Genomic DNA, 27,237 nt, shown 5'->3' on the forward strand with positions numbered 1-27,237 from the left:
AGGATACTTTGAGACCTATAAAAGTGTTGTGTTAGTTACCATCATAAGCCATCTAGTAGCAGAGTGTTTTAAACTATTTAAGGATGTTGAAGAAACTAATTATCCACATATCTGTCTCTTTTTTGCAATAAGTAAAGGCTTTTTATGAAAATATTTTAATATCTTTTTTTTATTCTTGGCATAATCAGCATATGGTTTTTCCAGCAAACGAAGCTTCATGTGGAAAGAAATCCTCAAGAGTGCTACCTAAAGACTAGGGTGCTTTTTAGTTTTTTACTTTACTTTTCTCCTTTTAGACTCCAGAAAGTTTTCTCATAAAGCTGACTTCCTTTCTGGAAATAATTTTTATTTCCAACTGTGTTGAGAATCCATTCTCTCTCTCACTCTCTCTCTCTCTCTTTCTCTCTCCTCCGCCACCTCTCTCTCCCCCACCCCTTTTGCTTTCTTGGTAGTAGCAGGAAAGAAGGAGGGTGGACACAGGACAGAGGGAAGAGAAAAAACAGAAAAAGAATTGTAATGCCACTGTGTCTGAATATATCTTCTACTTGTAGATAATTATATGCGAGTTGCACATTTGCCTTTTTATTTCCGTTTTTGGACACCTCTTTTATCATTCAGCCAACTGGAATAGACAAAGCACTGTTGGTGCCCTGAGCGACAGAACTCTGGTAGGGGGCTGGCTGTAAATTGACGTGGCATGGAAATTCTCCACTAAGTTGTAGCAGCTTGCATGTTTCTCTAAAATCAAGCCCAGCCTCCCGGAGCTGTAGCTTAATCATGGGTTCAGTGACTTTACAGAAAAATGGATAGAAAAAGTCTTCAGCTCATTGCTTTAGACCCAAATGTTTTCTTTCTGGGTATCTATAGTTTCGCTGAAAACAAAATCAAAGCAGTTAAGTCTGTAACTATCTTTTCGCAGCTTATACAACAGAATTTGCTGCTCTCCCTCCCCTTTCCTGCAATTTAATTCCTTACAGATTTTGCCATGGGGTGCGGACTTAGAAAACTAGAAGACCCTGATGATAGTAGCCCTGGAAAAATATTTTCTACCCTGAAGAGACCGCAAGTGGAAACAAAGACAGAATTTGCTTATGAATACGTATTGCTGGATTTTACTTTACAAGGTACTTTTTGCTTCTATTTTATTTGTTAAATGTTTCAAATACTAATTTTTTTTAAGTGTTGGCTTGTGAATCTTTAAGCTGTTCTTCATAATCAGGTTGTATAATCAATCTAACAGTAATGCTTTGTTTCTTAATTATATTTTGAAAGATTTTTGTTTTGTTTGCTTCGTTTTTGTTTTTGTTTTGTTTTGTTTTTCATAACATTGCTCATATGTACTTTATAAAATTAGGAAAACTGCTTGGAAATACTTCTCTCATTTTTAAATCAAATGCTTATTTATAGTAAGATTCATGAAAAAGGTTTGATTTCCAGGCCAAATAGCTATAGCCTTAATGACAGTTTGTGTTTTGAAAAAGATTTGAGAGGCAGAAGAGAGTAGCATGTAGGAAATATTACTTGTATTGTAGAAGATTGTTTGCTAAGACAATTCTGAGGTTTTTGACTGTGTTAAATTTTGTTATTGTGCTAGTTATTTGATATTTTGATCAAACTAAACTTAAAATTTGAAAATATAGTTAAAAGAAAAAAGAAAAGTAACCTCCTGTAAGACACTTCCTTTGCTCGGTGCCCTGTCCCTAATAGAGAAACTCTCTGTTCCAGAAAGTTGGAAACACAAATAAACAAGCCCAGATGGCAGCTCTGTGGAAAGGAACAGAGGCATCTCGACTTCACAAATACTTTGACTCATTTCTTTTGGAAACTTTAGAATACTGTATAACTGCATAGACAAAATCGATTTAAAAAGAACTATATCTTTAATTGTAGGGTACTAAAAACGAAATTTAGAGAATCTTGCTTACAGTTAAAATTTTCAGATATTAGGATTTTAAGTTATTATTATAAAGTTATATTTTTAATTCTAATAAGCCACACATTTTACTCAGTTCATAGAAAGTTTATACTAACTAAATTATCATATTGGTATTAGCTTAATTTCTTTCCAACTTAAATACAAGTTCTCCATTTTGGTGGGAGGGAGTTGGTTTGCTCTGGAAACAGTGAATCTTTGTGCAAGAAGCAAGAGCAGCCCATTTTTCTTTGTCAAAAATAGAGCTGGCCAGCAAACAAACTCCCCTCCAGGAACATACACAAAATCTGTACATATACTTTTAACGTGTTCACATTTATATTTTTATCTACAGCTAAGGCTACCAAAAGTCAAAAGAGTTAGTATTTTTAATTTTCTTTTTAACTGCAAGTTAAAAGTGGATTAACGTAATGATGATAATCAGAGAAGTAACCAAACAATTGTATGAACTTTTTCTGTACTTTTCCAAAAATTATCACTTGGGAAAATATTTGCAATGTTGTTCTGTGTTTGCTCCTTTGATTTCTCTTGTCAATTATTTTTAGGACCATTTTCTGTTAAATCCATAGGACACAAACACATACGCTCCTTAACCTTGAAACCTTGTCTATTCATAAAATTTAGGCCAGAGCCATTTTGATCTGCATGTTAAGATTTGCTGCACAATCCACCAGGATCATTGGAATTAAAATGAATTAAAAAGTTTTTCTGATTCATTTCCTTCCAACAATGTTAACGTCTCAAACAAATTTGTCTAAATGCAGTCATCCTCGAGTCACAATGACCTACAGCTCTACTCAAAAGCCGTTTTGGTTTTGTTGTTAACAGAAGTCCTCTCTGTGAAAGAAGTATAATTTCTACCTTCCACTCTAGGTGTTTGGAGTAGGTAATAGAGTATTGCACTAGAAAATGTAAGTACGAGCATAGTGTACAAATGTTGACACATAAAGCAGGCACGTTATTTTAAAGTTGCACCTGGTTCCCATTTGGTACAGGCGCCTAGTCTCCTGGTGCCCCATTTCTCTCCAATTCTTTCACATGTTTTTGTTTTGGTTTTTTGTTCATGTGTTTGTTTTTATCTTTGCTTTTGCCTTTGCTTCAGAAGCCAGGACTCTCAGCATCAACCCAGCTCCACAAACCACTTCTCAGATCATAATTTCCCTGCCTCTCTTCTGCTGTCTCTGACCTCCACCTGCCACTCCAGTGTATAAAGGAGTGAGTCAAGAATGGATTAAAATATGCCAGCTTTCTATTATTTGGCACTGGTAATTCTGTCCTGGGATTGCTGGAAGGAGTATTGAATAGTGGCACTCTGCCTCTGAGAAGCCACCATGCAGTGAGCAACCCTTGAGGAAACAAAATGGCTTAGTGACAGCTGTATATGCACATGATGAGCCTGTCTCATACATTATTTTCCTCAGTTTTTTCCAAATAGAGGCCATGGGACAGAGAGTGCAGTCCCAATGCAAGTCTCAACTTGTTGCCTTCTACTCTCTGCCTTCACCTTCAAAGCTCCACCCAGAAAACAAACAAAACAACTTAAACAACTTCTCTCTCTCTCTCTCTCTCTCTCTCTCTCTCTCTCTCTCTCTCTACTTTTCCCACACATTTTTTTTTCTTTTTCTTTTTGGCCTTTAAGTCATTATTTGCATCTTCACAGGAGAAATAATAGCATAGTCATTAAGTCAACAGGGCTCTGGAGTCACAGTTCCTGGGTCCTGAATCTAAGCTGTTTAACTAACTGTGCCAAATTTGTAAACTTTGCTGTATCTCAGTTTCCTCATCTGCAAAGTGAGGGTTCTAATGGTGCTAACATCATAGGGTTGTTCTAAAGATCAAAGGAGATAATACAAGATGACCTTCTTAGAAAGGTATCTGGTACTTGGTAAGTCCTTAATAAAAGTTGTTATCTACCCTGTGAGAACACCCTCTGTATCCACATCTGGAGACAGAACGGGTCTCTTTACTGCTTTATACCCAGTTCCTATAGGTCCTATAGGAAATTTTTTGACCAACCTGTTGAGGTCATTGAAATAATTTCTGCATTTTTCCTCTGGTATATGGTAATTATTGGTTACTTATATGTTCACTTCAGGCTTCATACACATTTTTCTTATCCTTACCAAAAAATTATTTATTTGTTTAACTATAACTCAACAAATGTGTTTTGAGTAGTTCCTGTGTACACTGCTATCCTAAGTATTTTAGGGACTATAGAAGAAATAGAAAACATAACCCCTAATTTCAACAAATTTAATGTCTCATCCATGGCTAGATTTTTCTGGAGCCATATGCCAAGTTTACCAACTACACTCATGGGGTTTCAGTACAAGTTTTGTGATGTGTTTTCTGGATTATTGTATAATTTCACCATATTATGATAACGTAGCAGCTCATTAACAGCTTTTGACTACTGCTTATCAGTGCAAATTTGAAATTGTGTAGAGATTTCTTATAGTATACCCACATATGTGTGTTTGAGAGTGTATGATATGTGTATATAAGTATGTTATTATAGAATTTCTTAAAGAAAAATTAACTCTGCCAATGATCCAAAAGGTTTAGTTTACTTCCTTGTACAATCCCAGAAAACAATCTGAATAATAATAGCCTTAAGGATTTTTAGAGCATTTCTAGCTCTATGAGTAAAAAGAGTTTCTACAATAGTAAAAACCCAACAGAAGGATGGATAAGAGCTTTCTTATTTAAAGTAGAATTATGTAAAACATATTGAATAAAATTGTGCTAGTCTCTAGCTTGTTTCATTATTGTTAGAATAAGAAACTCTATTTGTCTTTCATCATCATTGTTAACATCAATAAACACATATTATGTATGTAGTCTGTAGAAGATGCTGACTAGTACTGGAAATACAAAGAGGAATAAGACAGTTTCTGCCCTTGAGTATTTTATATTCCACCTGGTCAAAATGAACAAGATCATGAACTCCTCAGTGCTAGGAACTATGTCTTATCCGTCTTTGTATAGCCTGTGTCTAGCACAGTGTTTGGCACATAAGTGATGGTCAATACATTTTGTTGCAATAATGAATGAATAAATGAAAGGATGAAAAATTACAATACAAGATACACATGGAGGAAATGATGTGCTACAAGAAGTGTGAGAGAAAGGAAAAATCTGTTTTGAGTAAGATCAGTCGGAACTTGGATTAGGACTTTACTGGTCCTTGAAGAAAAAGTAGGGCTTAGATAAACAGAAAAAGATTAAGAGGTTAAGATATGTTCAAGGGCTAGTTAACAGAGCAGTGAGGCAAAGGATCTTTCATAGGGGAGAACCAGGAAATAAGTTTGGGAATAAATGGAGTATGGAAGGTTCTGACTTGGCTAAGCGGTTAAGACTCAATTCTTTGGATTATAACTATTTGTAAAGGCTTTTTGAACAAGTAGTTGATAGGTACAGACGTGTGTTTCAAGGAGATCAATGTAGGATTGCAGTGAGGAGGGATGGAGGCAAAGAGAAAAGCTAGAAGAGGAAAGCTAATAATGACCAAGGCTAATGATGATAAGGACCCACAGGTGTGGGGCAGCAATAAGGATGGAACACGAGGGGTAGATATAACAGATGTTGTGAAGGAGGAACTCAGCCCGTGACTGGCTTAATACAAAGAGACGGAAAGAATGAGGAATCTAGGATGACTTCTCGTTTCTGAGCCTAAGTGACTATGGAAATAATGATGCCTCTGACAGAAAGAGGGGCGCCCCAAAGGGAATACGGTGTGTGGTCAAAGAGCAATCCCACTACAGACATGTTGCATTTGAGGTGGCAATGGAACACCCTGATAGAGGCAGTTGTAGATGTATAGCTGGATGTGGTGATTTTTGAGGGGGAATTAAAATAGATAGTCTTTAAGAGAGGGAATATGGGCAGAGCACAAGTGTCTTGGGCTAAATTGTTGGGCATAGTCGTAATGAGAACAACTCAACAAAAATGGTAGAGACTGAAAACAATCAGGACTGTAGTACCAGAGAACACAAGGAAGGGGAGGGTTTCAAAAGCAAGAAGTGGTCAGTAATTTTAGATGTTAGAGAACTTTCAAGATGAATAAAGATGGAGCACTGCAGAGAGAGCACTAAAAAATCAACAAGAGATTAATAAAGGATCAGCAATAAAGGTTTAAAAAAAAAAGAAAAAAAGGAAGAAATGAGGATCGGCCTAAATTTTCTATGTCTATCTCAGTCTAATAAGTTCTTGGCCATTTCTCCAAGCAGTCAAAGGATTTTCAAAAGTAAAGTGCTATGTAAAAGAAATTAATAAAAATGACTAAATCTACTAAAACATCAATATAATCCCTGTGATGGTGCCTCACCCTATCGTCCTACCAGGTTAAAAAGCTATATAAGGAGTTCCATTGTGTTTGATATGATGAGATATTTTGGTTCAGAAAAATAATAAAACCTCACAAATCTAAACTATTGTGGGAAAGAAAGATTCCATTCTGAACTGGAAAAGGAGGGAATGTCAATAGCATACTGTTGACCCAATTTAAAGATGTTGATGTTAGAAGACAATATGTGTACATTTCTATCAGCTATCTACATTGTTTTGTTTTTTTCCATTTATGCTTCTTATATCTGGGGGGACTATTATTCATTCTTTGAATGAACACCTACTAAGGATCTTCTGTGCTAAGAGAAAGTACACAAGATAAAGCCTAGTCCCTGCCCTCCGTGAACTTACATCTAGTGAGCATCCTAGTGAGGGAAACTGATAAGTAAACATGCAGTTACAATGTATGCTCTATACACTGTGATACAGGCTATGATAACAGTACAAGGATGTAGAAGCAGAAAGAAGAGCACCTCGAAAGAAGATCCTCTGGTAGGATCCAGAAAGTCTCCTTAGAAGCAACGCAATCTCATCTGAGATTTAAAGAATGAATAGGACTTTCACAACGGTTCATATCCATTTTATATAAACTACAACTACAATTCAATAAGGAAGAAACAATCCAATAGAAAAATAGATAAGGAACTTGGACAGGGGACTCATAAAATAGGAAATCCATGGGACCAATAGAAACAGAAACTGTGCTCAACTTTGTTAGTAATCAGAAAAAATGCATGTTAAAACCACAGTGAGATACCACTATAAATCATCCAAAATGGTTAAAATTTTTAAAAAGTGCCAACACCTAGTGTTGGGAATTGTTATAACCATTTTGGAAAAAAAATTGTTTGGCATTGTCTACTTACCTGAAGATATACCCAACAGAAATGTGTGCACATACGCACCATCAGGCACATACAAGAGTGTTCATGGAAGTGTTATTTGTAATAGACAACCAAGAACTCCAAGAACAAGAGAATGGAAAAATAAATCATGGCATACTCACACAATGGAACACTATACTGTGGAAGTCGGCAAACTTTTTCTGCAGAGGGCTACATGGTTAATATGTGGTCTCTGTATGCACAACTACTCACTTCTGCCATCCAAGTACTGAACAGCCATAGCAACATGTAACAAAACAGGCCACAGGTCAGAGTTTGCCAACCCCTACCATACTTCAATGAAGATGGAGAAACAACTGCAACTACATTCACTACAAAGGATGAATCTCATAAGCATAATATTGAGTGAAGACAGACATGAGAGTACATACACTATGGTTCTCTTTATGTAAAGCTCAAAAAAAATCAGCAAACTGAACTTTGTAATGTGTTTAGGGACACATTCTTGGGTAGTAAACTAAAAACAAAGCAAGAAAGTCAAGGTAGTGCAGAGGGGAAGAGGGATTGTAATTAGAAAGGGTAGAATGGGAGGTTCCTGTAGGGCTGGCCATTTTCTAATTTTGAATGGATGGTAGGTACCCAAATGTTGGTAGTTTAAAATATGTCTTATGCTTTTTTCTTTTGTATATTATATTTCTACTGACCACCACCCATCAAAAAAAATATTGTTTTTTTGTGTGTGTGTGTCTTTTTCGTGACCGGTAAGGGGATCACAACCCTTGGTGTGGTGTCACCCGCACCGCGCTCAGCCAGTGAGCGCAGGCCAGTCCTACATAGGATCCGAACCCACAGCGGGAGCATCGCTGCACTCCCAGCGCGGCACTCTCTCGAGTGCGCCACAGGGCTGGCCCAGAAGATTTTTTTAAAAAAGGCTGAGTAAGAAGTAAGCAGGGATAAGGCAAACAAGGCTGAAAGACAAGATATTCAAAGACTCAGAAGTGAGAGATTTCTATGGTCTGGAAACTGCGAACAAAACAGAATGGGTGGAGATTAGCTTATGAAGGGGATAGCAGTGAACCGTAAGGCTGCAGGAGTTTGAAATGCTCCCAGTTTGGTGTTTTGTGTATCTCCCTGTAATAATGAACTAAATTCAATAGAGTTTTACTGTATTTAAAAACGGCAGTTATAGTACCTCAATTAAATATATTGAGTGACTACAAAGATGGCAGTTTTCATTAAAAATATAAAAGATAACACAATTTGAATGTTATTATATGGTTGTTTATATTTCTAAGTTATTGAAAACATTTTAATAAGTAGATTAAATCAGATACCTCTTTACATTAAATTGCTTAACAATTTATTATAGTCTAATACCTTTAGCCCAGCTCATGTCTGAGTTTTCACAAATCCTGAATTAATATGATATAAATAATGAAGTTTTACTTTCCTGTAGGCACTACAGTGTACTTGCTCTGGAGTCATTCTGTCTGGGTTCAATCACAGCCTCACCACTTACTTACCAGCAATTTGGGCAAGTTACCTAATCTCTCTCTTCCTGAGTTTTCTCATCTGAGAATAATGATAATACCTACCTTATAGGGTTTTTGTAAGGATTAACTAAGAATTGTCAGGTAAAGCACTTTATATAGTGCCTGGCACAAAATATGTACTCAGTATATGTTACTTATTTTTTGATACTCTCATTGGTAGACACAATAAGGATATTGACAGTCTACTCCCTTTTGAAAATGTGGTAAAATTACTTGCTAGTGTTTGAACATTGTATTTTTATCTGAGGAAACAATGTTTCATAAATATTCCAAAAATACATACCAATCCTCCGAAGTAAATTGGTGGAAAGAACATATGTATGTCTTGGACTGTTTTCATAGAATTACATCATCAGAGCAAAACTTTTAGCATTGAACAAGTTCTTAGCTTTATACAGGAATGTGACTTTTTCTGTTTTTAAAATTTGATCTTTGTCTATGAAGCTTTCAAGCAAAAGAGCATTAAAAAATCTGTGGATATTTTATTTTAGACACTACAAGAATAAATAAAAGAATGTTGCTTAACCTTCAGCATGTTTTAATTTTAATAGTAAAGTTCACATTGCATTTGTATAGTTTTCAAAGTAATGCAAAATGCTTTCTTTCATCGGTTCCTCACAATAGCCTTGGAAGGCGTAATAAAGCTTTTACAAATCATGTAGCATCAATTTAACAATAACCAACCACACCCATTAAAGCTGTAAACACACCATGTGTTCATTCTCCAAAAGATTTGAGAAAGAACTGCTGGTGGTTGGGGAGCTAATAAGTAGTGCAAGAGGGCTTGCAGCTGCTGCTAACCGCCTGTGCTGTTCAAATTCTAGCCAAAACAATCACCCTTAATTTCCTGTGTTTAAAAAGCAATACAGCCTCTGATATTACTGCCTCAGTATAAGGACATCAAATCAAAGATTTGGCCTCAAACACTGAGCCTATCATGGAGACGTGGTTATTTGCTCTGGCAAGCACTGATGAAAATTCTTCCCTCTTTATGCACAGCTATCCCCTTCCTCACATCTCTAAGCTGAATCAGGTTTGAATATCTAACAAGTTCATAACAGGCTTCCAGTCTCATCTCAGCACAGTTAAAAACATTAAGAATTGGGGGGATTACATAAAAAGAAGTTCTCAATGAGGTTCCCACTTCTGTTGTTCCTCTTCTTGCTCCTGGGTGTACCTTTCTTGAATGGTGATGGCTTGTTTACAGCAATGTCCCAATAAGGAGGACAACTTGTTAATAGAGTGAACCTCAGCCCCTTGTCACCATCATTCTCCTATACTAATGAGGAAGAATTGGATCACTTTTTCTATGTCATAGGAAGCCAACCAGTGTCTAAGATTATCTAGGTGGCCTGGCCTAGACCTGGGCAGGCATTGGTCTGCAGAATCCCTGGGGTGACCCAGAACAGAAGTCAAACCAGTGAGATATGGGCCGTATTCAACTTTCAAACAGAGCTCACTTGGGGTACACAGTGTTAAAATATTTTAATTGTCACTTTTAAAAATTGGGAGATATTACATAAGAATTTTAATTTGGGGATTTTCTTAAAAATTAGAAGATCCAATAACACAGGTCCCACATTCCCACATGGCAGCACTGGGAATGCTGCTACACTCTTTGGATGAGGTTTTGAGTACTCTCCAGGTATCACAGATTTCTCCAGCATAGCTCCCTTTTTTTGTTTTATCAGACTGATACCCATGGGCATTTGATCAGTGTGAGTTAGATACCCCTATCTGCAGTGTGAACTAGGTACTCTTGGTCTCAGTATTAGTTAGGGACAGCTAATCTAGAGTTCTGCAGGTTAGGAGCCAAGCCAAGTTTTTGGAATAAATCCAAATCCCTACAATGATCTTCCTGGAGATTTTTTTAAAGCCAACAATAACTTATTTCTAAGGACAACTTCATTTGAAACTACCTTCTTAGAGTGGGACCACCTGCAGATGAGCAAATCACTGATGTTTGAGTGTTTACTTTGTGCTGGGCCCTGGGCTCATGTTTTATCAGCACCACACTCTCCCGAGTGAGCCACGGGCCGGCCCTTGGGCTCATGTTTTACAGTTACTATCACAGCAACTCTGTGAAGTTAATAGTATTATTTAACCCTGTGTCAAGGGGATAAAGTAACTTGTTCCAGATCACATACCTAGTAAGCAGCACAGTCAGGATTTGAACTGAGGTGATATAATGCTATTAAAGAGAATAGTGTGTTGCTTCTCTTTCCACAGGGGAGGACCTAATTTAACAAAGTAACCAATAGTTGTATAAAACTTACTACGTGCCAGATACTTTCTAGGAACAAATATTTAATCCTCCTAATAACCATATAAGGTAGATTCTATTATTATTCTCATTTTATAGATGAGAAAACTGAGGTACACAGGAGTGAAGTACCTTACCAGGCTAGTAAGGAGCAGAGCTGGGAAATGGATCTAGGCAGTCTGTTGCTTGAGTCTATGCCCTAAACCACTGCTCCATGAGCACCCTGGAGCTCTGTTGATTGAATTTGTTACTGTTATGTCCAATTTTTCATTCAGATGGCTTTTTAATAAGTATTTTTGAAGTACTTACCATGATAATTGTCATCTCTATTCTGGGTGCTAAGTATTTATCAAAAGACACAGATCTCCAAAGAAGAAAACAGGCACATTTGAAAGAGTTGAATAATTAATGTAAATCAGTGGTCCCAAAACAAATACAATCTTTACTTGAACTTATGTTAAAATATACTTATTAAATATTGACGTACAATATTTTTTTCTCCTTTATAACTTTTCTGGATTTCTCAGTTTGTAATATCTCCTAAAACTCTCTTTTGTGTGTGTTTGTGTGTGTGTGTTTCTTCCATTAACATTTCTTTTGCACTGAGACTCAAAACAATACACTTACCTTATTGAGAGTGCAAGAGGATGTGGATTAGGCCAGAAAATCAGAATTTATTCCATTGACAGTAAATCTCTCTGACATCACCAGAGATGAGGTGTTCCTCAGAAACACGTTCTCTACCTGAACAGGAACCTCTTTAAGCACCAATTTTATTCTGTTATAGCTAACTTCTTGGTGATTATTTTTAACATGTTACATAACTCCGCCTTTGAAAATCATGTTCTGAAATAATAGAATGGATAGGATGGTTTCATTATTATTATCAGTTTGGGCAAATGATGTGTGGTAAGCCCTTTAAGTAGCCTCAGACTGTAATGTTTTTACAGTTCTTTTATCTAGTTTTGTAATTCATTTTTTTCCTTCTGGTGTCATCCGTCCCTTTTGCTAATGGTATCCTTGCTACTTTTAACCCAGGGGGTCTCCAAGCCTTCACCAGATGACTTGGCATTGGACATGAGATGTTCTTAGGTTGTACACACAAACACAGAATTAAATAACATTGGATCTCACAGACAGAAAGGTGTGCCCTTTTCAATTTCTTTTAAGCCTTGCAGTCAGTTTGGAGTTCATATGTATTCAACACCTCTCTAATGACTAATTTTCATTTTCAACAAAGAGAGAGTAGATCTCTTTGAGAGAGTAGCTCAGAGTCTTTAGCAGATAAGAGTATCTTGCTAGAATTTAATAAGTTTTCTTTTCATTGTATTGATTTGTATGACAGCTTTCTACTTATGGTAAATGGTTCTTGTTTTAAGGTTATATGAGTGATACAAATTCTTTTTGAAATAAATTGATTTTGCTTACAATGAAAATTAAAAGAAAAATGTACAGGTGGTGTTCAGAAGTAACCAAAATTGTGAAACTGTTCTCAAATAACTAAAGTTTGGGAAACACCACCCCAGTCTGATAAGCACTTGGTTGAGAGGGTTGCTGAAGGTAGGAGGCTCCATGCCTTTCTTATGGAAAAAGTGGATGGGCTTTTTTAGAACTCCTTTTTTGTAAGGTAAGGGGTTACCTGTGTCCTAGATTTTTGAGTTTTGAGGTTGCTGGCAGTGTGCTTTCCAGTTAAGTGGAACAAAAATCTCTTTCACTTCTTTTTTTTTTTTTTTTTTTTTTTTCCGTGTCCGGCAACGGATCGCAACCCTCAGTGTCACCCCCAGCTCTTTGGCGATAGCAAGACATTTTAAACCTGTTTTTCTTTTTTTTTTTTTTTTTTTTTTTTTTTGGCCATTTTTTTTTTACCATACAGATTTTTTTTTTTAAATGAGCACGTCAAAGTTCTATTCTGCCCTGCCACATGCAGTTTGAAATTGCTTAATCAGTGTCCTACCTGCCAACCTCCTCTGTTGGTAGCCCCTCAGATATATCCAGAGTGTCCTGTTCCTCACATATTACTTTGCACATAGTGGGAGAATACCTGTCAGGGTCTCCAGACCTCTCACTATCCTGACCACTTTTGAACGTACACCAACTTGTTATTGTCTGTCTCTAATTTGACCCCTCGATTGAACACAATTCACTTATTCATTTAACAGATAGTAATTACACATATATGTGTTAGGCAATGTTTTAGGTATAGAGATATGGCAGTGAACAAAGCATATATATTCCCTGCCTTTATAGAGCTTTCATTTTGGTGGGGAAAGCAGATCTCAAATGAGATAATTAGGTGAATATACCAGTGTATCTAATTATTATTAGATGAATGCTAAAGCAGAGAATGTACCAATGATGGTTCGCTCAGCACAGAATTCAGTGAGCCTCCTTCCTATGGAGACAGTTTTCTTTCAGATGGCCAATGATCACATTAGGTTAACTGTTAGCTTATAATTAGTTTGTGGCTAGCTAAAGTTCCCTGGGTTTCCCCTCAACCCTAACTGAACATATATTAAATCTGATTTTTCTCACTCTCTGTTTTGAACTTGAGGAAAGAACTTAGAATTTATCCCTATTAGATTTTTTTTTTTTTTTATCTTTGGGAACTCTGTGCCATCAAACCAACAGCTCTTCAAATTCTCATTCTCTTAGCCAATGTATATACAACCACTTCTTTGCTATATAATTTACCATATTTCATTGACTCTAAGACACCATTGGTTGAAAACACACCCTTACTTTATGTACCACTAAGAAAAAAATGCATCAGTTAAACCATGACTATTTTCTTATCACTTTGTAATTTTATTTTTCACTTATGGAAAAATCTCTTTTAGGCATTTTTAAATATAAATTTTTTCTTATCTCTGTCTCTCTCACATACATAAAATTAAGCGAAAGAAAGATATTCTGAAAACTTCTTTACATGGAGGACCTGAGTCTTCTAAATCACTTTCAGACTCAGAGCCCTCATATCCCATTTTTACACTTAATAGTCTCCTGTTGGTTGTCAAAAGTATTGGTAATGTCCCATTTCTTAAAAGAGAGCTGGGCTTTTTCTTCCAAGTAGCTGATCCATTCTGCCAAGTTTGAGACTGGGACTTTTTTGATATTGCCAGAGATTGCCAATGAAAAGTTTTCAGGCAACAACCAGGACTCATATTCTTTCGGCAAGTGATCCTTGAATAGTTTGTTGACTGAAACCTCAAGTATCCTGGGTTGTCCAGTCATACCACATGGAAAAACAACCAACTTCACACACATAATGATAACTACATCATAGTTACCACCTGGCCTACAGTGTTGTTAAAATGCAGGGAGGATTTCCAAGCCAAGGCATCCTTATTCTTATATTTAATTTTACAATTTATAAAGACAAACTTTCACAAAAATGAATTGCTCACCTCCACTCATTATTTTTTTAAGTTATCAGCCACAATCCATGTACTTTTGTTTTTCACTTTTGTCGAGTAAATAGCATTTTTTAAATAAGCTTTAAAATCTCTGTCAACTTCACCAATTTTTAAGTGTCCAGTTTGCAACCTACCTTGCTAGATAATCAAGTAAAACTTCTGGCAAAGTATCAAAGTTCTTTACTTTTCTTGCATCATTTTTGAGGAAGAAGGCAAATACCTTCTAAGCCAACAAGACAGTTGCTGTTGTATTTTTTAAAATTTTTTGACCTAAACGTAAGGTGTAAAACTACAAACCTCCTGGAAGAAAACATAGAGGAAACACTTCATGACATCAGATTTGGCAGTGATTTACTGGATATGACACCAAAAGCACAGGCAACAAAAGCAAAAATAGATAAATAGAACTATATCAAACTTTAAAATTTCTGTGCATCGAAGGGCACAATCAATGGAGTGGAAAGTCAACCTATGGAATGGGAGAAAACAATCACAAATAATATATCTGGTAAGGGGTTGGTATCCAGAATATATAAAGAAGTCCTACAACTCAACAACAAAGAAACAAATAATCTGATATTAAAATGTGCAAAGGGCTTGAATAGATACTTCTCCAAAGGTGATATACAAATGGCCAAAAAGTATATGAAAAGATGCTCAGTATTACTAATCATTAGGGAAATGCTAATCAAAATCACAATGAGATATTGCCTCACACCCCTTAGGATATCAAAAAGCCAGAAAACAAGGGCCAGCCCGTGGCTCACTTGAGAGAGTGCGGTGCTGATAACACTAAGGCCACGGGTTCGGATCCCTATATAGGAATGGCTGGTTAGCTCACTGGGTGAGCATGGCGCTGACAACACCAAGTAAAGGGTTAAGATCCCTTTACCGGTCATCTTTAAAAAAATAAAAAACCAGAAAATAGTAAGTGTTAGCAAGGATGTGGGAAAATTGGAACCCTTGTGTATTGATAGGAATGTAAAGTGATGCAGCCACTATAGAAAATGGTATGGAGGGTTCTCAAACAATTAAAAATAGAATTACCATATGATTCAGCAACCCCACTTCTGGGTACTTATCTAAAAGAATCAAGAAACAAAAGCAGAATCTGAAAGAGATATTTGCACACCTGTGTTCATAGAAGCAAAAAGGTAGAAGCAACCCAAGTGTCCATTGAAATATGAATGGGTAAACAAAATGTTGCATATACATACAGTGAAATATTATTCAGTCTTATAAAGGAAGGAAATCCTGTCACATGCTACGACATGAATGAAACTTGAGGACATTATGCAGAGTGAAATAAGCCAGTCACAAAAAGACAAATACTGTATGATTCCTCTCATATGAGATATCTAAAGTAGTCACATTCATAGAAACAGGAAGTAGAATGGCAGTTGCCAAGAGCTGAGGGGAGGGAGAAATGGGGAATTGTTTAATGGGTATAGAGTTTTAGTTTTGCAAGCTGAAAATGTTCTGGAGGTCTGTTTCACAATAATGTGCATATATTTAACACTGCTAAACTGTACAGTAAAAAAATGTTTATGATGGTCAATTTTGTATTTTTACCACAATTTATATATTTTTTAACATATGTATTATATATTTTAATATACGTACTGTATATTAATATATATATAATTAAAAGTCTGACATCTTTTTTTATTGTGGCAAAATATACATTACATAAAATTTACCATTTTAAGTGTGCAGTTCAGTGGAATTAAGTTCATTCATACTGTTGTGGATCCAACACCACTATCAATCACCAATGACAAGGAACCACAAATTTAATGATGAAGTTGGTATTATAGAACTAAAGAGTGGAATAATATTACTAACTGCTGAGCATCTAATGAAAATACAGAATAATTGAAACATTTTCAAATATTCTATGTGTAGTAACAACTTAATTGCCTCTTTGAACTCATTAAGTGCCTTTTATGCGTCGGCTCCTGCACTACTCCACAGAGAACAATTAGAGAATCGAGCTGCCAAAATTTCTCTGAACGCTAACCCAAGTCTTCAGGAGAGTGGACTTTTCCCAACCCTGAGTTCTTGACTTCTGGTTTTCCTTCTAAGCAGTGATGCCAAAGTAGACTAGGTGAGACAACGTATAACTTAACAGTGACTCTAAGTCAGTAAGAGAAGCAAGGCCAACAGTATCCAGAAGTTCTCCCAAGCCCACAAGCTCAAGTGAATGCTTTTGAATAAAAGCCACACTTTTTCTTCATCAAATCATCCTTTGCCTGTGGTATAATCCTCTCTCAAATTTCTCTCCAGATCTCACTCCAAGATGGAGCTAATTAAACTCCAAGTAGCTCCACCTCTTATTACTTTTTACTTCATTTGCAAAGATGTGGTTTTTCTCACTATAATATCATTAATATAAGGAACATAAGGTGGGGCATATGCTAGAAACTTCTGAAGTGAATATGACCTTTAACTTTTTCTGTTTGGATGCTCAATATGTTGTTGACCACCCTCATTATTATGATCAAAAGAATAAAAAACAATTCCACAGTACTGCCTTTTCCCCTGCTTTGTCTCTCTCCTACAAGGTCTGGGTAACCTATACAATTGTTCCTGAATTTACTAACCTTTTATTTTATTACCACTAGCTAACCTTGGTTGCTTTCTCTCTTTTATGCAATAATATTGCCGCTTAATTCCTTTTATGAGCAGTATTTCCAGTTTAACATAATGACCTAAGGAACATGATAAGCATAGAAAGACATGAATAAGGTAGGTTCCTCACCCTTAAAGAATCCTCTGCCTAGCAGCCAAGAGAGACATATAAACAAATGATTATAATACAGTCTGATAAGGGCACTAGTAGAAGTACACACAGCAGAGAGGAAGGAATGATTAACTCAGGCCGGGGGAGCAGAGAAGGAAATAAAGGCCTGGTGACATGAAACAGAGTGGCAGATTCAGAAACCCCCAGTAGTTCCGGCATGCCAGAGTAAAATGTGAAGCCTGAATCAAGAGGCAAAGGCCGGACTATGAAGACACTTTTATATCATACTAAATTATTTCCACTTTCTGCAGTAAACAACATGTTCCATTGAAAGACTACAATTTTCTTTAAAATGTTGTAGGATTAGTGTATAGTTCTAAAAATAAGTTTAGGTTATGATTTATTCCTTGGTCTTAAGAATTTGTTCCACTTTATAGTTTTTCACTTCCTTTGTTTAGAACTCAGGGTCATAGTCAAAATACTAAAACAAGTAAAACTAAATGAATCATAGAATTGCTACACAAGCAAGCGGGCTGGGCTGTTTACAAGGAAGCCCAGCTGTTTCTTCAAAGTTAAGGTCATTCTCTTTGTTTTATTCCTATTCATAATGATTAAGAAAATATATTGTAAGCAGAATATTAGTTTAAATACAAAAGATGAAAATTGGAGGAAATAGACTCATCCTGGTTTATATAACTTTTCTGCCGAGTGCTTTATTTTAGTTTGAGAAGTTGGCATCAATACCCACTGATGGTGGATTTCTGTTCCATCGCGTGGATGTTAATGTGAGGGGAGGAGGGGATTTCCTCTGACCCTTCTTCCTCCTCTGCTTCTTAACCTTCTTCCTGTGTTCAGGCAATCAGCAGCAATTCTTTGCTGGGTACCACTGACCACACCAACAGAAGCCAACAGCCAACTCTGCCCATACCTGGAATTTATTTCACATATTTTGTTACTCAGGTCTATTTCTAAATATTAATTCTTGATTGTTTACCATAAAATGAGAAACATTGTTACAGAAAATAAAGTTGTTCAATCATAATTCCCTGAACTTGTTAAGTCAAGTGAACAGATACGATGTTGATAGGTGGAATGGGGGAGAGAAAGGGGGGAGGGAGGAATCAATAAAGGGACACGAAAATCAACTACATTGTATATTGATAAAATAAAACTTTAAAAAGAAAATAAAATTATTATTTAAATTAATACTGCTGGAACATTATGAGCATTTTCCCAAATAACACACTCCTTCCTTTTATTATTCTTTTTTTAAAAAAAAGATGACTGGTAAGGGGATCTTAACCCTTGACTTGGTGTTGTGAGCACCACGCTCACCCAGTGAGCTAACCGGCCATCCCTAATGGGATCCGAACCCATGGCCTTGGTATTATCAGCACTGCACTCTCCCGAGTGAGCCATAGGCCGGCCCTCCTTTTATTATTCTTTTTTTAAAAAAAAGATGACTGGTAAGGGGATCTTAACCCTTGACTTGGTGTTGTGAGCACCACGCTCACCCAGTGAGCTAACCGGCCATCCCTAATGGGATCCGAACCCATGGCCTTGGTATTATCAGCACTGCACTCTCCCGAGTGAGCCATAGGCCGGCCCTCCTTTTATTATTCTAAAGTCTATACAAATAGTGTAATCCTGTAATTTCTACAGATTTGCCCTCCTTCAATGAATAGTTCAATTGTGTATCAACTTTGCATTAAAATTTCCTCTATATTTAGAATTTTTACTTATTAAAAAGAACTTCTCAATAACTTCACTTATTCAATTACTTACTTAAGCAAATATATTAAGTTCCATAAGAAATCATACTTTTAGCTTCCCAGAGAAACTTAAAACATGATGCTTTTGAAGACTAATTGGAAATATGGAAGCCCTTGACAATTAACAAATGCCATTTCTCCCATTTTTAATTTTTAGATTTGTATGATGTTTGTTTTTAAGAAATTATGCATTTTATCTTAAAAACTATTGGCTTTTCAACTTCCTCTGTTATGTATGTCTTCAATATTTGCCAATGGAAATATAGTCAGTCAAATGAAATCCCAAAAAATAAAGCTGCTTTAATTGAAAAAACATGTAAGCCATTGTGTTTCCGCTTTAAGACATATTGGTAATATTATATATCTACTAATTTGTAAGGTCACTTTTGCTTTTTTCTGAAATGAGTTTAGAAAATATATAATACATGTTAGTGTAACTTTATTTGAAATTAAGCCACATGGATATTTTTCCTATTCATTAGTATTATCACACATAGATACAAAATAAAGTATAATTAAATCTTATGAATGTGTAAGTTTTTCTTTGCTTTTGATATTTCAGCTTCATCAAACCCAGAAGTTATCAAGATAAACTCAATTCTGGATATAGTCACAAAAGTGGAAGACTATTATCTTAAAGGATATATTGTTGGGGCTATTCATCCTGTTATACAACCTGTAGGGCAGCGGAAACACCTGCCTGCAAGTTACCTATATAGAGCGGTGCTGTCGCGCTTGAAATTAAGGTGAGCATGGTGTGCAAGAAAACAGTCATACTAAGAGGCAGTTGACAGTGGCAGTTTTCTTTGTCAAAAAGAAAAGAAATTTTGAACAAAGTGATGGAGAATAGAGAATAATGGGGCGGCTTGGTTTAAGGCACATTTTCCAGCGGTTGAACCTGGATTGAATCACAGAAATTTACATCTCCTTCCTTAAAACACCTGATTCATTTTACTCCTTGCAGACAAATGCGCTCTAGATGAAGATGTCAGTGAGCAAAGGGAAAGCAAAATAGACTCAAGAAGCACAGGGAGGCTCCTGTAGAACTTCAGCAGATGAAGGCGCAGCATTTGGCTATGAGAACTATCACTGGGCAGAGAGTTGACCACACTACGAAGTCCACTTTCACTGAGCTTTTTGAACTCTCCTGTATTGTTTTATTAATAGTGGCAGTGGAAACTATCTCTGTATTCTAAAACTTTTACAGCAAGGTCATGCTATGCCAAGTCCTCACATATTAGAAAAACATCATCAGCTTTTTCACCAAAATAAAATTTAAACGTCATCCATTTTATTTTTTTTTTAATTTTTAAAGCAACTTTTCCCAACAATACTGCAACCATTTTTGTCAGCCTATATTGTAAATTTGATAGTTTTCATGGTAAAATATTGTTGCCCCTTCCAATGAAGAATGAAAATAAACAGACCAATGTCTTTAACACCTTAAATTTTTTTACACAGCTCTTCAACTATATCAAAACCATTTGTCCTAATTACAAATCTTATCAACCACATATAAATTATCTTTTATGCTTTTATCATACTTCAGATAGACTTAGCAGTGACCTGACATGGAAAAAAACATCAGAAAAGAAGAAAGACAGGGCAATATCTATCTGCATTTAAACAGGATTTTTACTCGTGTTTGAGGTATAACGACGATCTAAATCATTTCTCATAACTTTTATTAAAACGACAGACATGAAGCCTTTCTTCCATTTTAAATTAGAAATTAATAGAAGTTTAAATTGAGGAAATTTAAGCTAACAGAAGTTATTGTGTTTTTTTCTGGTATTTTCATAAAAGGAGATAGCCATTAGGCTTGAAATAACAAACGATTGCCTTGACTTTATTTGTGAGTGTCACATGAGTATATTAGCTGAAAAGCAGCAATCGGCCTCCAACCATGAATATATATATTCTCTCTGTTACAGCCTGAAGCATTCAGCAGCACCCAATGGACAAAGACGCCCAAAGCTTGTGATTGAGGAATGTCCTCTAACTCATGAGACACAAACAAATGACGTAGCAAAAGAACTAATAGAAAAGGTACTGAATGTATACATTTTTTCGTGGGATATTGAGAAACATCTGTATTTCTTTATCAATTTCTTTTTTTACTTTAAAAAGAATAGGGAAATGATTGATGACTTATTCTACCAGATTTTAAAACATGTTGAAGCATATGTACCAAATTGTACAGAGTTAAAAACAGAAATACAGGCCTGTGAAACAGAAAGAAGATGCCAGAAGTAAATTAAAGACATATAAGAAATTTAATAACAAATATGATGAAATAAAGTGGAGGAACAATCATTACTTCATAATTGTTGGAAAAGTGGGCAGTTGTTCCATAGAAAATAGATTCCACCCATTTCAGATGAAATAAAGAGGCAATTTTGTTATTATGGGGTTTTTTGGTTTTTTGGTTTTTGGTTTTTGGGGGTTTTTTTTGTTTTTTTTTTTTGGCAGTTGTCTTAAGGGAATCTGAACCCTTGAACTTGGTGTTACCAGTACCATGCTGTCACAAGTGAGCCACTGGCCAGCCCAAAATAATTTTTTTAAGTATAAAAAAATTCAAAAGAAAATGGAAGAGTAAATACATTTAATTATGAATAGATTGAGGGGGTTGAGTATGTTAATACAACGTATGTACTAGGAAAACTAAGCTAAAAAACAGAATCAAGGGGAAATTTCCAACGAATGTGTCCTGTGAAAGCTTCACTTTCAGAATATATAGGAAATTAATACAAATACATGAAAGTGATATCCAGTCTTAAATGTACAAAGTTCATGGACAGCAAATATAAAAGGAAAGATGAATAATAAAGAGACAGTTGGCAACAGGTTCAACCTAATTAATAATTTTTAATGTAAATAAAAACTAATTAATACCTCACCGATATTAAACTGGGAAACTAAACTGAAATTATTAAATACAGTGTTGGAAAAGCTTTAAGAAAATTTACCATTGATATTTCAACTGGCATTGTAACAAATTAGTACAGAGTTCCTGAATTTGATAATAAAATTGCAAATCCCATTTTATTTTGTGACCTAGTAATCTCCTCTTTAGGAATCTGTTCCAAGAAAATAACTGAAATGGGAAAAAAATCATTTTTATACAAACATGTGTAATCCACTATGAATAAGGGGCCAAATTCTCAATAACTGGAGGCCTTTTAAGGAGAAAATGGTGTATCAATACAACAGAATATTTTATGGGCATTTTACATGAGAACTATATTGACTGTCAAGATAAAAAGTTTATACAATGTAATTTAATTGGAACTTAAATGAAAAGTTGAACACTGTATGTATAGATTAAAATCAAGAAAAAAATTTGCATGCCATAAATATTCTAAATTGATGGGATTTTATGGTAAAAGGTTTTTTTATTTATTTTTCTGGGGGTTTTTTTGGCAGCTGGCTGGTGAAGGTTTTTTTTTAGTGCATTTTTTTCAAGTAAGAAACTGTGAAACTCATTCATTTCTATTGTTATTTCCAAGCTTAAAACAATCCATGTGTGTAAGATTATCTCTGGTTTGTGTATAGCCAGTTATAGTTGCTAACAATATTTCTCATTTACATATAAAGGCACCATTCAATGAGGGTTCTTAGGAAAAGTCTTTGAGACTAGATTTTTATGAACAAAATACACATACTGTTTACTATCACTATTCTTAGAAATTTAATTTTTTTTTCCCTGGGAATAAATTCACTCCAGAAAGTTTCTTTTGAAAACAAAAATGTAGCTACTAAATTAATCTTAATAGCTCACCATCAGAGCCCTTGTTTTGCATTTGACTTCCTGGACACAGTTAAAGATCTGTTTAAACAGGAAAGTACTGTTATTTCAGCAATTAGAGTAATGGGACTATTTCATGAAGAGAAAAGCTTCAGGAAACAGCACATAAAATTTTTGAGCATTGCCTCAGCAATGAGCAAGAGCCATAGATGAATGCCAAATATTATTTTTGAATGACTGCCCTGTGTAAAGAGTTGATTGTTGAACAGCTAGATTTTAAGACAAGTTTTAACATCATACCAGTATTCACTCTATTTTAAAATTAGGTTTGCAAGTGTTAACATTTAAAAAAAAATCAATCCTCCAACTTAAAAAAATGGAAAAGACATTCATATTATATTTATTACCAGACCTTTCCAGATAAAATTTTCCAGAAACAGAAAAACCTTTCTGCATTTTTTCACTCAGATCAACTAATAAGACTTAAAGAAAGCACTGCCAATAAGTTCACCCATTTCCATCTGCATAATACCATGCTTCCTTACCCCTCCCTCTCCTTTTCTCCTAGGACACCTGATATAAAGGAAAATTTCTGGTTATTTTTGAGGCTTCATGCCTTGTTATAATCTCAATATGTTAATTTAGAGGAGTAAATGATGTTGCACCAGCCTTAGTTCTTAGTCCTAGCTCCACACACCCATACATCCCCCTTCTCAGAATACTACTGTCTCATCAGCTTAGAGCTAAGTTACAGTTGCCCCTTTCATTGGAAATTGTTCTCTGATTTTGCCCCAATTCTTCCTGGAATTTCATTTCATTTCATTCATTCTGTATTCATTTCATTCTAACTATAGACATTGCATTTGCAACCTCCATGGTAACCCTTTCTTCTCCTCCCAGGCAACATTTATAACACTTATTTTAAATGTTTTAAACACTGACTATATAACAGACGTTGCTATTTCTTCATTTTAACTTATTTAACAAGTACTTATAGAGCACCTGTAAGTACAAAATACTGCAATACAAAGATGAATAAAACACAGTCCCTTCCCTCAAAAGAATTACCAATTTAACACAAGAGAAAAACATAGACATAAATAGAACAAAGAAGTAAAGCAAAAGCATAGAGGAAAATGCCTTAGGTTTTTGGGTGTATGTGTTTAAATAAAAGCTTAGTCTTACAAACATGTCAATTGGAAAAGTTCTGAGTATAAAAATAACGACTCTTAAGGTCTCAAATGATTTCACTGGCATTGACATATGCTGCTTTAACTGATGGGATTGAACCTAATCGTGTGTATTTGGCCCAAATAGGAGATGATACCATCGAGATATAAACAGCTCAGAGAGCTTGAGAGTTGTGGTATGAATTGGGCTTATGCTTTATATGTACATATTTGTCAAGAATTAGTCTTTTAGCATTTTTCCTTATCAACATCAAGCAAACAATGCTGTGTGGGGTTTTTTTGTTTTTAAATTAATGTCTCAAAAGATGGATAAATAAATAAAATTAATGTCTCTTCTTTATTAATGAAAATATATTTGGTAATGTAATTTTTGGAGATTTCTTGGAATAATTTTTAATTTCGCTTCAAATGGAGAGACCATTGTTATATGGTCTTCAAAAATCATGCTGTAGAATTGTCAGTTCTTCCCAAATGGTAGCCTTTCAGAATAAAATATGACTCCTGTCTTTGTAATTCCTAAGGTGTATTAGTTGTTTCAAGAAGTCATGTTGAAAGCTGGCTGGATAGCTCAGTTGGTTAGAGCGTGGTGTTGATAACACCTAGGTCCAGAGTTCAATCCCTGTAGCAGTCAGCAAAAAAAAAAAAAAAATGAAGAAGTCACAGTGATAGTTGACATAGTCGTATGAGCAGTGCTGTTTTAGGGGTTAGTTTATGAATGGGTCTTTAGTAACAGGTCAGTTACTCCATCTTCTAATGGATTTCCTCAATAAGCCTAAATGTTAATTGATAATCAATGTAAATGGAGTTTACATTTTGTTCTGCCATCTCTGTTTAAACCTCAGATTAATGTTGCTGCTAAAAGAGGAATGAAATTTGTAGGATTCGTATCACAGCATTATACACCATCTAAATTCTGCAATGGAACCAACTATGATGGAGATATAGAATCAACACTACATGTGACATACTGTTCAGATGAAAACTGTAAAAGCTGGAGTGAAGGAACATTAAGTGGACAATCATCTGAAAGTGGAATCGAGGAAGAACTTCATCATGAAAGCGGACAGTGTCAAGTGGAACAAAATTGCAGCCCCAGTTCCTCTAAATCGAGAAAGGGAGAAGGTAATAGACAAGATGAGTAAAAAGAGAATATATTTCTACTTTAAATTTAGCAAAATAAGTTTTTGAGATTTTTTTTTTAAGGAATATGAGGCAGAGTAAATTTCTAAAGATTGTAAAGACTAAATGAACGAATATAAATTTGTCATGATTTTTTTTTTTTTAATTATTACAGCCAGAAATAGGCAAGGCAGTTTTTCAGACAGTTGTCCCTGGCGAGTCATATAATGCCATCCACATAATGAAACTTTGTGTTGAAGATTGGCTTCCATTTAGTCAGCCCAAACTCCCTTGTAAAATGGAGGCTGTGCATGTGTACCAAAGAAGTGAGTCTATTAAGAAAGCTGTTCTGATTTATGTTTGTCCTTATAAACAGTGTGTGCGAACTGTAGTTTTGGCCTTTCTGATTTCATGGATGGCTTTCACCATTGGAATTAATTGGCTTTCTTTAATCATCAACTAGAATATGAAAATGGCACATGATGATGAAACAATTGATATAACAGTAGTGCCTGCAGCCTAAAATAACTTTAAACAATAGTTTTATTCTTCTTTGCCGACTAGAGTATTTTATTCATGTATTCCGTACTGTTCAAAGTTTTCTGATACCTTTACACACATGCTTTTAAAAAGCACTGTGTTTGTGGGTAAATTAATTTGTTTATTTTTTTAGCTCCCACCAATAAGTGAGAACATGTGGTATTTCTTTTTCTCTGCCTGACTCGTTTCACTCAATATTATTCTCTCAAGGTCCATCCATGTTGTTGCAAATGGCAGTATTTCATTCGTTTTTATAGCTGAGTAGTATTCCACTGTGTAGATATACCACATTTTCCGTATCCACTCATCCGATGAAGGACATTTGGGTTGATTCCAGCTCTTGGCTATTGTGAAGAGTGCTGCAATGAACATTGGGAAACAAGTATACCTTCGACTTGATGATTTCCATTCCTTTGGATATATTCCCAGCAGTGAAATAGCTGGGTCATATGGTAGATCAATCTGCAACTGTTTGAGGAACCTCCAAACCATTTTCCATAGGGGTTGCACCATTTTGCATTCCCACCAACAATGTATGAGAGTTCCCCTCTCTCCGCAACCCCGCCAGCATTTATCTTTCAGCGTCTTTTGGATTTTAGCCATCCTAACTGGGGTGAGATGGTATCTCAGTGTGGTTTTGATTTGCATTTCCCGGATGCTGAGTGATGTTGAGCATTTTTTCATATGACTGTTGGCCATTTGCATATCTTCTTTAGAGAAATGCCTACTTAGCTCTTTTGCCCATTTTTTAATTGGGTTGCTTGTTTTTTCCTTGTAAAGTTGTTTGAGTTCCTTATATATTCTGGATATTAGTCCTTTGTCAGATATGTATTTTGCAAATATTTTCTCCCACTCTGTTGGCTGTCTTTTAGCTCTGTTAATTGTTTCTTTTGCTGTGCAGAAGCTTTTTAGTTTGATATAGTCCCATTTGTTTATTTTTCCTTTGGTTGCCCATGCTTTTGGGGTCATATTCATGAAGTCTGTGCCCAGCCCTATTTGCTGAAGGGTTTCTCCTATATTTTCTTTAATAAGTTTTATTGTTTCAGGGTGTATATTTAAATCCTTAATCCATTTTGAGTTGATTTTAGTAAATGGTGAGAGATGTGGGTCTAGTTTCAATCTCCTGCAAATGGATAACCAGTTATCCCAGCACCCTTTGCTGAAGAGGGAGTCCCGACCCCAGTGAATAGACTTAATGCCTTTGTCGAAGATCAAATGGCAGTAAGTGCGTGGGTTGATTTCAGGGTGCTCTATTCTATTCCATTGATCAGAGTCTCTGTTATTATACCAATACCATGCTGTTTTGGTTATTATAGCTTTGTAGTATAGTTTAAAGTCAGGTAGAGTAATACCTCCAGCTTTATTTTTTTTGCTCAGCGTTGCTTTGGCTATTCGTGGTCTTTTGTTATTCCAGATAAATGACTGTATAGTTCTTTCCATGTCAGAGAAAAATGTCATAGGAATTTTAATGGGGATTGCATTAAATTTGTAGATAACTTTGGGTAGTATAGTCATTTTCACTATATTGATTCTTCTGGTCCAGTACGGGGGCAACACTGAGGGTTACGATCCGTTGCCGGACACGGAAAAAAAAAAAAAAAAGCACTGTTAGAGAAAAATCAAAGACTATTACTCCTTAGTATTAACAGCATGGGCTTTGGAGTCAGATGCCTCAATTTCTTTATAAAAAGAGGCTGGGGCCGGCCCGGTGGCGCACTGAATAGTGCGCCGCTTGGGAAGCGCAGCGGCGCTCCCGCCCCGGGAGCGGGCC

The 27,237-nt window shown here is 35.7% G+C and overlaps 1 protein-coding gene across 1 annotated transcript in view; it reads left to right on the forward strand.

The window, feature by feature from the left end:
- Positions 1-722: 722 nt before the first annotated feature.
- RFTN2 (raftlin family member 2) overlaps positions 723-27,237 on the forward strand; it is a 32,607-nt gene continuing 6,092 nt past the window's right edge. The window contains exons 1-4 of the mRNA XM_008587421.1: positions 723-1,124; positions 19,432-19,615; positions 20,804-20,918; positions 24,650-24,929. Coding sequence (XP_008585643.1) covers positions 986-1,124; positions 19,432-19,615; positions 20,804-20,918; positions 24,650-24,929 — 718 coding nt within the window. The 5' untranslated portion in view covers positions 723-985. The remainder of the gene's footprint in view (positions 1,125-19,431; positions 19,616-20,803; positions 20,919-24,649; positions 24,930-27,237) is intronic.

Source organism: Galeopterus variegatus, unplaced genomic scaffold (genome assembly GCF_000696425.1).
Source record: "Galeopterus variegatus unplaced genomic scaffold, G_variegatus-3.0.2 Scaffold4386, whole genome shotgun sequence".
NCBI lineage: Eukaryota > Metazoa > Chordata > Mammalia > Dermoptera > Cynocephalidae > Galeopterus > Galeopterus variegatus.